General features: G+C 43.5%; 1 protein-coding gene across 2 annotated transcripts in view; it reads right to left on the bottom strand.

The window, feature by feature from the left end:
• The window catches only part of Myo3b (myosin IIIB), a 403,151-nt gene extending 392,720 nt beyond the window's left edge, over positions 1 to 10,431 (bottom strand). For both annotated transcript variants that reach the window (XM_074071072.1, XM_020188260.2), the window contains exons 1-2: positions 10,226 to 10,431; positions 683 to 866 (exon numbers count right to left, since the gene is read on the bottom strand). In XM_074071072.1, the coding sequence (XP_073927173.1) occupies positions 683 to 832 (150 nt within the window). In that variant the 5' untranslated portion in view covers positions 833 to 866; positions 10,226 to 10,431. The remainder of the gene's footprint in view (positions 1 to 682; positions 867 to 10,225) is intronic.
• Between the last annotated feature and the right edge of the window lie 2,461 nt (positions 10,432 to 12,892).

Here is a 12,892-nt window from a genome sequence, read left to right as displayed (position 1 = left end):
AATGTATCAGGAAAGGTATAGATAGGACATCATGCTCAAGTAATCACCTAATAATGCATATTTATTATGTATTTTTAATATCACCATTACCATAGCTTCAAAATACCTAACAAGCAACATTCCAATCCTGATTTAAACCTTTTAGTTGTTAATGAATAAAATTTTGTAGGAAAATCCCTTTTTCCTTATTATACTATTATAAATACCCTTTTTATTGAAAAAATGCCTGAATTTTCAAAGCAGTTAAGGAGAACTAGCTTGAAGGGACTCAACACAGGATAGGTCACATACAATCTCACTGTGCAAAACAGCACAGTGCTCTGAAACCTCAGTGCTCTGAAATCAGATGTCAGCCTCAGATGATTGAATAGTCTAAGTCTGGTTCATTATGTAACTTACAGTCGGATTGGGAAGTGAAATATATCACTCTCTCCAAAAGAGTCATTTTTGAAAAGCCAGAAGACCCAAGCCAAAACAACAGTTAAATAGGCAAGAAACAAAAGCCAAGGAAAGTTTTAATTCCAAGTGAAGTTCCTTCCTTCAGAAGAGCTGACAATCACGAATCATTTGGGGATTTCCTGCTGGCTTTCATGAAAATTATCCCTAAAATTAGGAAAGGAAGTTGAAAGGTCAACTTGCTTGAAACACTAGCTCGTGGTTACAACTTTCTACTGTGACTTACACTGATCGCGTCCAGAATTTTCACAGCAGCCAGGCTCCCATCTATCTTGTTAGCAACCTTGTAGACCTTGCCATATGTGCCTTTACCAATGGTCTCTATAATTTCCCAGGTGTCCATGGGGTCCGGAAGTGATTCAAGTCCAAGCATCATGGGGTTGTAGTGAAATAATCCATACAGATGTTTCCTGGTGAGAAATTTTGTTATGTGCAACAGATCTCAGGATTTGAGGCAGTGAGCTTTCAAAACAAAAATTTCATAATGAGTAGCCTGTGTTAGCTTTTTATTTTCCTCCTCTATTTTAAGTAAGTTTTAAAAAGAATTAGTAGCATCCTTAAGAAATGGTAACAGAAGATAGAATGGGAAAGTAACAAGACTGTGACACATCCTAAAAAACAGGGGAGAGATTACATACACAGCGGGAGTAAAGGCACCAAAGGAGAGGCTGTCTTGCTAGGCACTGAGAGGTGACTGAAACCCATAGGTCTAAAACCCTTGTCCTGGGGTTATGGTAACCCTTGTGACTGGGGTTCCCTCAGGGCCACTGGAAACAAATCCCACTCTCTGTGTGCACAGTCAGTGGAAGATTTGGTCCACGTATGGGCTCCAGTCCATACATAGCACCCACTGCTGACAGTCTAGGGACTGAGAAGAGAAGCCAAGCTCAGACCCAATCCACACAGCAATAGTCCCGGGGCTAACTAGACTGAGGGTTCCCCAGGCCTGCAGACTCATTCTGCCTTCATTAGCAGTGCCCTGTTTACTAGGCGGCGCTCTGTGGAACTGAAGTGCCAACAGCAAGCTTGGCAGGCAAAGTCGCCCAAGACTGACCATGTGAAAAAGCCACTTCAAGTTCAGTTGCTCTCAGGCTGGATGAGAGTCTTAACTGGTCCCCTTCCAGACCCCATGGGAGGGACACCAGGCTTCAACAGCAAGAGCCACATCACCCAATCCCACTCTGTACTTAGTGTCCCCCCGGGGGGAAGCACTTTTGCCTCTTGCTGGGAATTTCAACTTGCACTTACAATTATTTTGTAATTTGAATTCTTTCAAAGCAAAGCCCTGATATCTGACATATCAGGGCTGACATTACAAAAAAGCAAAACAAAAAAGTAACACTACTCATTGCGGGGCCTGCACCCAGTACCTTCAGGGCCAGGCAACACCCACCCTGAGGCACTGGACTCTCAAACCATTGCTCATGGAAGAACTCTGGCCTTTATGTGCTGGTTTCGAGACTCTCAAGAGGTGCAAACTTTCCTCCTCTCTACCATTTCACAAAATCAGTCTTTCTTACCACATTTGCAGCTTTTTCCATGTGTGCCTCATCTGTGCTGTTTCTAAACTTTTTAGCTATTTGTTTTTTTTACTTAAGTGTCTTTTAAAGGCACTTTCTAGCACTATCCTACATGCAAAACCAGTATCACTTGTCACATTTCAAAGTTAACTGCAAAAAGATGGTTACAGTGAAACAATAGAAAATTATTTAAGTCCATCCACACTGTGGCCTCTGGGTTCCAATTCTAAAAAGGAAGATCATGCAGAGATGAAGCAGAAGGAAAACTGGCACAAATTTTTCCCTTGTGTCATCAGAAGAGCTAAAGGAAATTAATTAACAAGGGCATAGCTGCTTTTTTGGGGTTTTTTTGTTGTTGTTGTTGTTGGTTTTTTTTTACATCCAAGCACATCTCTTTAAACCATAACTTTCCATCTCTGGCCCCCAAAGGTTTATGTCCATCTCGTAATGCAGCATACATACATACATCTCCATGAGTCACTGCAGTCTTAATTGTTCTAACATTGTTAAAAAGCCCAAGTTCAAAGCAACTATAGCTGTATGCCTTGTAAAATAAAAAATAATCAATAGGCTGGGCAGGGTGGCTCATGCCTGTAATCCCAGCTACTTGGGAAGCAGAAATAGGAGGATCACAGTTCAAGGCCAGCCCAGGCAAAAAGCATGAGATGCTATCTGAAAAATAACTAAAGCAAAAAAGGGCTGGAGGGTGGCTTAAGTGATAGAGTGCTTACCTTGCAAGCATGGGGCGGAATTCAAACTACAGCACCCCCAAAAAAAAAGAAAAGAAAAGAAAAACCAACATACAATGACATAGAGTAAACATTTCCATTTCAAAAGGGTGGAACAGAATAGCAAGGAAGGATCAGACTAAAGCAAGACTGAAACCCAGCAGGATTTAACAACCCTGTATCTCCAGGCTCAGAATCCAAGTGACATGGTGTCATGATGGGATCTCCAATGGGAGAACACAATGCAGCCTTACTGGCCGCTGCCCACCTGGCCTCTCTCTTTGGCTGACTCCATTGCCTGTAGCTTTTCTGGGCAGATAGTTCATGTTCCTGGCATCTCCAACATCCCAGGGTCTCCACTGCATTTTAGACATCCCCCTCACAGCTTCACCCATCACCCTCTTAGGGTGTACCTGCAGAGATCATGACCCTCCACACATTGCCTGGCCCCCTAGGCCTTCCTTTGAAATCTGGGTGGAAGCCTGGAATTCTTATATTCTGTATGCCTGCAAAACAAGCATCACGTGGATGACACCAAGGTCTGCCACCAGTTCAAGTGGTAACTGGACCCCCCCTTGGACCATGGCTGCAGTGGCCTCTGAGTGCCTGAATGGCTGAACCCCAGGAAACACTTCCCTAGGCAGTCAGCAAGAGCACAACTTGGCATGATGTGACTCAATGTTCTTTACTGCAAGATTCCCAAACCTTCTGACACCTGAGAATATTGCTGTAGGTTAGCTGCTACGAGAGCAAAAGATAGAACCAGCTGTGGTGGCCAGACAGTCTGAGAGGGTGCCACAGTGACATTTGGTCAGCAGAGATGTCACTACCTTAGACTTACCAGTGTGGTCCCTGTTCCCCATCAGCAGGGACGCTTGGATCTGGGCTCAGCACCAGACAGAGCAGCTCTCTAGCCAAACTACTGGCACCATCCCGACCCTTCCCTGACCAGCTGGGAGACTTGGGCTAGTGATGCCCTCTCTGCCTCAGTCTCTCCAGTGTTCTCAGGGTGGTGATGGTCATGCTGCCTCCTTCACTACTTGCAGTGGGGATTGATACATATCGCAGTGAGCCTAAGGGGAAGTCAGGGGGTCAACCAGCATCGCAACAGCTCTACCAAGATCTACCTCAGAACAGGCAAGGCTTAGCAAACCTTCCATTCTGTTTCACTTCACTTTCAACCACAACCTGAGTTGCGTTTCAATCAGTTATTACTTTCAGACAAATGACATGTGAGCCAGTGACACTGAATCAGAGAATTAACAGCAGGAGAAGACCATAGAGGCCGTGGAATCAGATGCTTTTCTAACTATTTGGGGCTATAAACACTTCTGTTAAATTCATCTCACTAAGGATGCCTACTAGAGAAGCTAAGAGAAGCAGTACAACCCTGACCGAGGAGCTAGGAACCAAGAGCGTCTGCCCTGTGCCCTCTAAGATAGCATGGTGGGTGAGCAGCCACTGGCTGGGTGGGGGTAGGACAGCCTCTATTTCAGAGCAGGGCAAACCAGGACAATTTGTCACTATTGCCTCCAGAGCCTTCCGTGACATGTACTTCCTCAAAGCATTATTAGAAAACTACTGATTAGGTACTGCCCACCATCTCATCCCCTGTGGTGACTGAATTGTGTCTCTTTCCCAATTAATATTTTGAAGTCCTAACTCACAATGCCTCAGAATGTGACCATATTATAAGGTAAAGAGGTAAAGGAAAATGAGATCATACAGGGGTGGCTAACCCAGTAGGACTTGTGTCCTTAACAGAAAAGGAGATTAGGGCTCAAACACTAGAGAGGGAAGACCATGTGAAGACACAGCGAGAAGACATCTTGTACGTGCCTGGGAAGCCTCAGAAGAAGCAAACCTTGCTGACACCTTGAACACAGACTTTCAGCCTCTAGAACAGAGGGATGTGACTAAAAACACCTGTTTATTAAACCACTCCATCTATGATACCTGGTTATGGCAGCCCTAGAAACACTAGCACACCCCCATTTTTCAGATGAAGAAATTGAAAGCCAGTTTGGTGACACAGCTATTTAGGGAATCCAGGATTCCCTAAGTCCAATCCACGACCTGTTCCACAGAACAGAATGGAGTCAGTTAGTTACCAGGGGTTCATTTCTTTCTCATTCATCCCACCAAACAGTGAGAACCTCTGTGAGGAAAAAAGTCCAGTCACAGGGAGTCTATGTGTTCCATGGTCTAACGAACAGCAAGCTCTGCTCCCCCAAAACAAGCACAACTCACACCCAGAGAAATTCATTTACAGTGGACACCAGTGCTGGGGAAGCGAAAGGTGGCCTCAGGTTCCTGCCTTGTCCTTCAGGTGCTGTCTGGGCATCCACAGACAAGGTTCCATAAAGGTGCCACGGGGCAGGTGTACTACTGACAGCGCTGCCTGTCTTCTCTCTTTAAAATCAAAACCTGCCTCTGTAAGCTCACTGCCAATTGATTAATGGTCAGCTCTAAGAGCAGCTGTTCCTGCCGTCCCGGAGTGGCAGTGATCTGGTCCAGGGAGGCTGCTGGCGTCACCCTCTGATGGCCAAAAATCTGCTCCTGGTCAGAAGGAGGGTCTGAGTGTGCACCACACTTCTGCCTAGGTTTGTGTTTGCAACATGGTAGGGTTAGAGCAAAAAGTGTAGTCCATCCTCCAAGTTAACAAGGAAATAGCCAGGGCTTCATGTGGCAGTGACAGGGATGAAACTTGGGACCTCAGGACTCTGCAGAACACTTAGAAGTCCCCAAAAAGGTGTCTGCACCTCCTTAGCCCTTCATTTATTTGAACTTAAAATGAAACAGTGACCTCAGGAGTCTAAATTCAGGCTCCACAGCTCCATCCACCGCAAGGGCAATAGAAAGAAGGCCTAGGTCTATCCAGGCAGAGGTGGATGATGGCACTGGTGGGGGTGGGGACACAGTTTGCAAACCTATCAGAAGTCCGACTGGCCCAGATGTGTTTCCATGTACAGCTGCTCACAAATGAAGACTTGACAAACACACTTTAGTTTCGCATGCAGTGGTTTTACATAACCCAGCACCACATGGGTTTCTCATCCAAGTCACTTCCTTCAGAGAAGGATTCTGCTGTACCCGTACTCCGTAGCATCCAAACCCTTCCACTACCAGGAACAGCCAAGTTGTTACCACGGCTAAGAGGCCCTCATCTGGGAAGGATGGGTAGTATAGATGTTAATGTAGGAGAAATATGGTCCTGTCTTTGCCCACAAATCACTGTCAGCCAAAGATCTGAGAAATATCAAAACCTCACTACTTAAGCCACAGTCTAGATACACAGTTATATACTTATTGTAAAAGACTGTGTAACACAGTACTTTGGGAGTTTCTTTCTTTCTTTCTCTTTCTTTCTGTCTTTCTCTTTCTCTCTTTCTTTCTCTATTTCTCTCTCTCTTTCTCTTTTTCTCTCTCTTTCTCTCTCTCTTTCTTTCTTTCTCCTTGCTCCCTCTCTCCCTCCCTTCCTTCTTTCTTTCCTTCTTCTCTGTATGGCATTGGAGACAGCAGCTTATCAATAATATCCTTTTTGTTGACAAGAACAAATTCATCGACAAGCCCTCAGTTTGAGCAGCAAAGAGGCCACTCTTGCACCACCAGACAACACTCAGTTCACACAGGAGCCATGACTTTCTGTCTGACCATCACACTGGGGGTACAGCCCCATGATACAGAAGCTAAGTGTCTCACAGCCCCAAGGAACAGAAAGCTCTGCTCCTCAGAAACAAGCACCACCCCTCACCCCAGGATTCATTTACCGTGGGCACCAAGGATAGTACGGGGTGAGCAATGAGCAGTGTCACACGTGGCTGAGACCTAATAGCACAGCTACTGCTTTACCTTATCAAGAGTGTGTCTAAACCATCTCTAGCAATAAAGGAAATGCAAATTAAAACCACACTAAGATTCCACCTCACCTCTGTTAGAATAGCCATCATCAGCAACACCACCACCAACAGGTGTTGGCGAGGATGTGGGGAAAAAGGAACCCTCTTACACTGTTGGTGGGAATGTAGACTAGTACAACCACTCTGGAAAAAAATTTGGAGGCTACTTAAAAAGCTGGACATCGATCTACCATTTGATCCAGCAATACCACTCTTGGGGATATATCCAAAAGACTGTTACTCCAGAGGCACCTGCACATCCATGTTTATTGCGGCACTATTCACAATAGCCAAGTTATGGAAACAGCCAAGATGCCCCACCACTGACGAATGGATTAAGAAAATGTGGTATCTATACATAATGGAATTCTATGCAGCCATGAAGAAGAACGAAATGTTATCATTCGCTGGTATATGGATGGAATTGGAGAACATCATTCTGAGTGAGGTTAGCCTGGCCCAAAAGACCAAAAATCGTATGTTCTCCCTCATATGTGGACATTAGATCAAGGGCAAACACAACAAGGGGATTGGACTATGAGTACATGATAAAAGCGAGAGCACACAAGGAAGGGGTGAGGATAGGTAAGACACCTAAAAAACTAGCTAGCATTTGTTGCCCTCAATGCAGAGAAACTAAAGCAGATACCTTAAAGCAACTGAGGCCAATAGGAAAAGGGGAACAGGTACTAGAGAAAAGGTTAGATCAAAAAGAATTAACCTAGAAGCTAACACCCACGTACAGGAAATCAATGTGAGTCAATGCCCTGTATAGCTATGCTTATCTCAACCAGCAAAACCCCTTGTTCCTTCCTATTATTGCTTATACTCTCTCTACAACAAAATTAGAAATAAGGGCAAAATAGTTTCTGCTGGGTATTGAGGGAGGGGGAGATGGAGGGGGCGGAGTGGGTGGTAAGGGAGGGGGTGGGGGCAGGGGGAAGAAATGAACCAAGCCTTGTATGCACATATGAAGAATAAAAGAAAAATGAAAAAAAAAAAAAAAAGAGTGTGTCTAAAGATTTCTGAGGCATTCCGGTTTCAATTTTCAGCTGAGAACATACTTTCAAAGAATAAGCCATGACATAATCTCTGGTTGGGTTTGACAAACATTACACCTTAGAGATCACAATTCCTTAAATTCCTAGCACCACAGAAAGAAAGTCAAGCAAGCTTCCTGATGAGATACCCACCCCACACACCCGACCTGAGAAACAGCGCTGCCAGCACAATTTGGCCTGAGTCCGACTAAGCTTCAGATTGCCAAGTGACAGGAAGAACACAGGACAAGGCTACATGGTAAGCCACTCCATGCAGATACAATAAACAAATTCAAACTCTAAGAAAGTCCCCAAGACAAACCCAATTTCTTCAACAAATAAATTACAAATAAAAATTTAAAAATTAAAAGGAGTAACCTTAGGGCTAAAGAAGCTTAAAATAAGGTTTTATGAGACAGGGTCTTGCTCTGTAGCCCAGGCTGGCCTCAAACTCACCATCCTCCTGCCTCCATCTCCCAAGTGCTGTGATTACAGGCATGTTCTACCATGCCCAGCTTTAAAAAATTTCAAAATGTAAAAGAAGGTATGGATTCATACAAAAAGCTAAAAAAATTTTATGGCACTTATGAGGTCACTAAAACACTGAGCAGTTAGTTGATGATATAGGAAAGCACTGTTCATTATAAACTCCTTGTCCTAAAAGCATTTGAGGTTATGCTTGTTAAAAGTCTCCTTATCTGCTAATGTAACAGTTACTTAAAAGCTGCTTTTGCTGAAAAGCACTGACTCCTTACTTGGGTTCCTGAATAAACTGAAAGCAGAATAAAAGCTTGGCGTCCCAGCCTCCATTTTGTATTTGTGTCCTTGCTTTGAGCCATTCTCTCTTGTAGTCACCTTGTAGCCATCTTGGAAGTCGTCCTTCGTTGGAAGGATCAGACAGGAGACAAAGACCACCTGCCAGACAGCAAGACTCTTATTGTAACAGTAAGAGCCCCCACCTGTGGCTGCCCCTTGACCACCAGAATATACCTATGACTGGGACTGCTTTCCTTTGTTTTCATTTTGTTTTGTGGGACTGGGGTTTGAACTCAGAGCTTCATGCTTGCAAGGCAGGCACTCTACCACTTGAGCCGCACCTCCAGTTCATTTTACTCTGGTTATTTTGGAGATGGGGGTCTCATGAACTATTTGCCCAGGCTGGCCTCAGCCTCCCAAGTGGCTAGGATTACAGTCATGAGCCACGGGCGCCCCTGGGACTGCTTAATAATTACGCATACCTCTCCTCCTACCCGCAGTTCTTCCTCCTATTTAAACCTAAAGCAAATGCCTATACAAGGAATGTGGGTCGACATGCATGCCTTTCCTCCTCTATGGCTGCCCATGCTGCATAACAAACTATCCTCTGCCCTTCACCAGTACTTGTCTCTTTATTTGGTGTGTTGGGGTAAGTGGCCAGACCCGAACTGTGAAACCCAGGAGTTCTAGGTCTGGCACCTGAAATCTCCTGTACCACTAAGAAGTCACACTGAAATATTTATATGCAAAATAAGATGGTGCTGGACCAATAGAGAAAAGAAACTAGAAAGGGACATGCATGAAACAATATTGGCTGCAGGGGGATAATTATTGAAGCTGAGTACATGACTTTCCATCATGATATTCTGTTCACTTTGTAGGCTTTTCAGTTCCCACAGTAAGAAGTAGTTTTAAATGTGTGTAGTTAACATCTACCAGTGTGAAGGCTGGTGCCCACACACGACTCTACCAGTGTGAATGCTGGCAAAAATGTAGATGTATGAACACACGCTGAAACCCATCTCCCTGGACCATTGTTCCCCACCACCCTGAGACAATTCAAAGAAGTCTCAAAGTCTGCGGGTGAGCACCTTCCTCATGTAGGGAATGGAAGTCCATTAATACAAAACCCACAAAAAGCTCCCGAGTGTGGCTCCTGTTTCTGGTTTTCTCTTTTACCCTCCCCCCGTGTGAGGGAATTTGAGGGAAAAGAATGTTACAGCACCCACACTTGCACTCTCAGAAAGTCACTTTGCCCATCCACCCTCACCTACACGCAGGGGCTACTGTCCTACAGGGGCTGCTGTCCCAGCGAACTGCAGAGCTATAGTTAGGAAAAACTAATGAACTGCTGAATGGCACACACACACACACACACACACACACACACACACACATCAATAGTCAGAAGAATGCAAGTGACCTTCTTCTGCCTATGGACTCCCGTTCTTTCTTCCTGAAGGAGAAAAAAGAAAGAACATCAATATACAGCCACTGAGATGAACAAAAGAGTTGTCACCAAAAAGCACGGTAATCATTTTCATCTTGACCCTGAAAAGAAACTGTCCACTGCATGCAGGTGCATCTGACCAAACCAAACACGAGTCACAGAAAAGAACAGAGAACTGCACATTACCTCGCCAGGTGGATGCTCCAGCAGCCAGGGGGAAGATTGATAGTCTAAGGTGAGCCTTGAACTTAGCAATAAACGGAGTCCAAGAAACAAATTTCACAATGGTGCCCTTAAAATCGATGTGTTTAGTGAAGAGGAAAGAAAACTAACCCAAAGAAGAAAGGCCCTCCTGATAAATCCCCAGCTCATTCACCTGTGCCGCTCAGAGCCTCAGGAGCAGATCTCACACACTACATCAAAAGCAGTAGATGAACCCAACTCTACCAGGGACACACTGAGCACTTGACATTCTCAGTTGGATGCATGGCTGATTCTTCCTCATCCTGCTCCTTCCTTTCTGTTTTGCCTGTCACCACTTCAGATTAATCAAAAACTACACTTGCTCCAAGCTGGTGGTATTCTAACTTCCCTTCTTCAATAACAGGCCATAAATTAGCCAAAATTACCATAAATTATTATTCATGCATTCAGTGAGTAGGCAGTAAATGTCAGTTGTGTTCAGCCACACTGTGTTCCACAAGAAATAGAAGGAGGGAGAAACTGAGCCTCTGCCCTCGAGGTTCCACATTTGTTTAGAAAGTCTTTGTGACTTCTGCACGATGGCAAGGAGAGGTCAAGTCTCTCCCTTCCCTAAAGCCGAGTGAGTGAACAATGTTAACAGCAAAAACTTGAAATCCAGCAAACAACGTAGAGGCACAATTCTATGCCCTATCTTTAAAAAGTAGCATTTAGGGAAAGTGTGAGGTGGTAGACCCCAGGATTCACTGCTGCTCCAAATGGCTCCCTCTTTTCACCCAGAGTGTGGTAGGGTGTGTTGGATAGTGAAGGGACAAAATTCTGAAAATTCCCAGCAACTCTCCCTAGTTAAAGAGGAGGCAGGTGGTGAGTCAGGAACAGAGAAAGGAGGCCAGGCTCATTCACTGAGACATTCAATAGGAATTTATTAAGAACTTTTTGCCTCCATTCCTCAACCCTAGGCTCTGAAAGGAAGTTGAAGAGATGACCAGGCCTTACTCTAAACTAAGGAACATTTCCAAAGCCTTGTTTGCCACGTGGCATGACCTCAGCACAGCAATTAAACACTGCTCAGTACTCAGACACCTGTGGGAAATATGAGCAAGTCTCAAGAAGACAAACGTTTCCTGGTAAAACTACTGCAGGTCAAGGCAGAGGAAAAGCTCTTCAGATTTATAGGATACACACACCTCAAAACCAAAACCAGAAAAAAGTAAACAAAATTAACAGAAGCTCAGATGTGCTCAAAGTTCTGAGAGGGGAAGGTTTCTGTATTTACTTGGATTATTGTTCAATAAGAGAAACAGCAGACATTTTCAGACATATAAAACCTCAGTGTCTCTGTGATTCCTTCCCGAAAAAAAAAAATCACTGGAGCCCCAAACCTAGCAAACCAAGAAATGAAGATGGAGCCCTAGAAAAAAAGTCTGGTAGGAAGAACTGAACCTATTTGTATTAGAAGTACAGCTAATCACCTGTGTGGTATATGTTTCAGAAATGTTATACATTTCAACACTAAAAAATACACCAAATCTAACTATTTGAGGATAAATGGAAAAATAGGGTGGAATTTGCTCACATTTCTTTACTTTTTAAAGATAATAAAGAAGTTGACATCTAATTATTATCCTACTTGAAATTTCTTAGTTTGTAAAAGCAAAATGACTATATTAACAATAAGGAGAAAATATATATCTGCCGAGTTTCAACCCATCTTAGTAACTTGTCAATAGATAATGGATAAATAGTCTAAAATCACTACATAAAGTTATTAAAGAAATCTCTAAAAGACCTTTAAAACAAGAGATTCTAAGTCTTTGACATTATCACAGCCACTCTTAGAGGTGCACATACATACACCAAAGAAAATACAATCCATGAGGAATGAGATGGCAGGGGCTGAGGGGAGAGAGAGGAGGACAGCATTAAGCCAGAAATATACAATGTAAATTAAAAAACATTAAGATTGAAGACTCAATGGTTGCTCAGTGTAGAGTGCTTGCCTTGTATGCACAAAGCTCTTGATTCAATCCCCAGCACTGCTCCCCCACCAAAGAAAAGAAAGTCGAAGATAAATCAGGTGATATTAACCTCAGAAACAAGTAAATTCAAATAAAAAGACTATCAAAGAACATAAAGAGTTGTTTTCCACTCAACAATAATAATTGAGCAATACTAGCCACCAAGTACTAATCTACACAGTTAGAATGGCTGGGGTTTAAATCAATAACGAGTTTGTAAGTGTTATAAATCTTTCAACACCAAAAGCAGGGTGTCAAAATCCATAAATACATAAACTTCTAGAAAAAAATCAACAAAACACAATACTAACCAGCATTTTTAGCCACAATAGAACAAGGTGACAAAGTAGGGCGGGGCACGGGGTTTAAGCCTATAACTTTAGTTACTTGGGAAGCAGAAATCAGGAGGATCACTGTTGGAGACCATCTCATGCAGAAAGTCTGTGAAATCACAGCTCAACCAATAGCTGGGGTAGTGGACACCTGTCATCCCAGCTACACAGGGAAGCACAAAGAGGACGATAGTGGTCCAGGCCAGCCTGCGCATAAAGCAAGACCCTATTTCAACAATAACCAAAGTAAGAAGGACTGGAAGTGTGGCTCAAGTGGTACAATTCCTCCCTAGTAACTATAAGACCCTGAGCTCAAACCCCAGCACCACAAGGAAAAAAAGAGAAAAAAATGTGATTATATAACACAATCAATAGAGCTTACCCAGAAGATATATATCAAAGTACATAAGTGAAACAAAACTTCTTTTCAAGTGTTGATGGGATATTTTAATTTAAAAAATAAAGAATACATTAAAGCATAACGTACAGCCT

This window comes from Castor canadensis, chromosome 4, assembly GCF_047511655.1.
Source record: "Castor canadensis chromosome 4, mCasCan1.hap1v2, whole genome shotgun sequence".
Lineage (NCBI taxonomy): Eukaryota > Metazoa > Chordata > Mammalia > Rodentia > Castoridae > Castor > Castor canadensis.
This window is presented reverse-complemented; position numbering and strand designations above follow the sequence as displayed.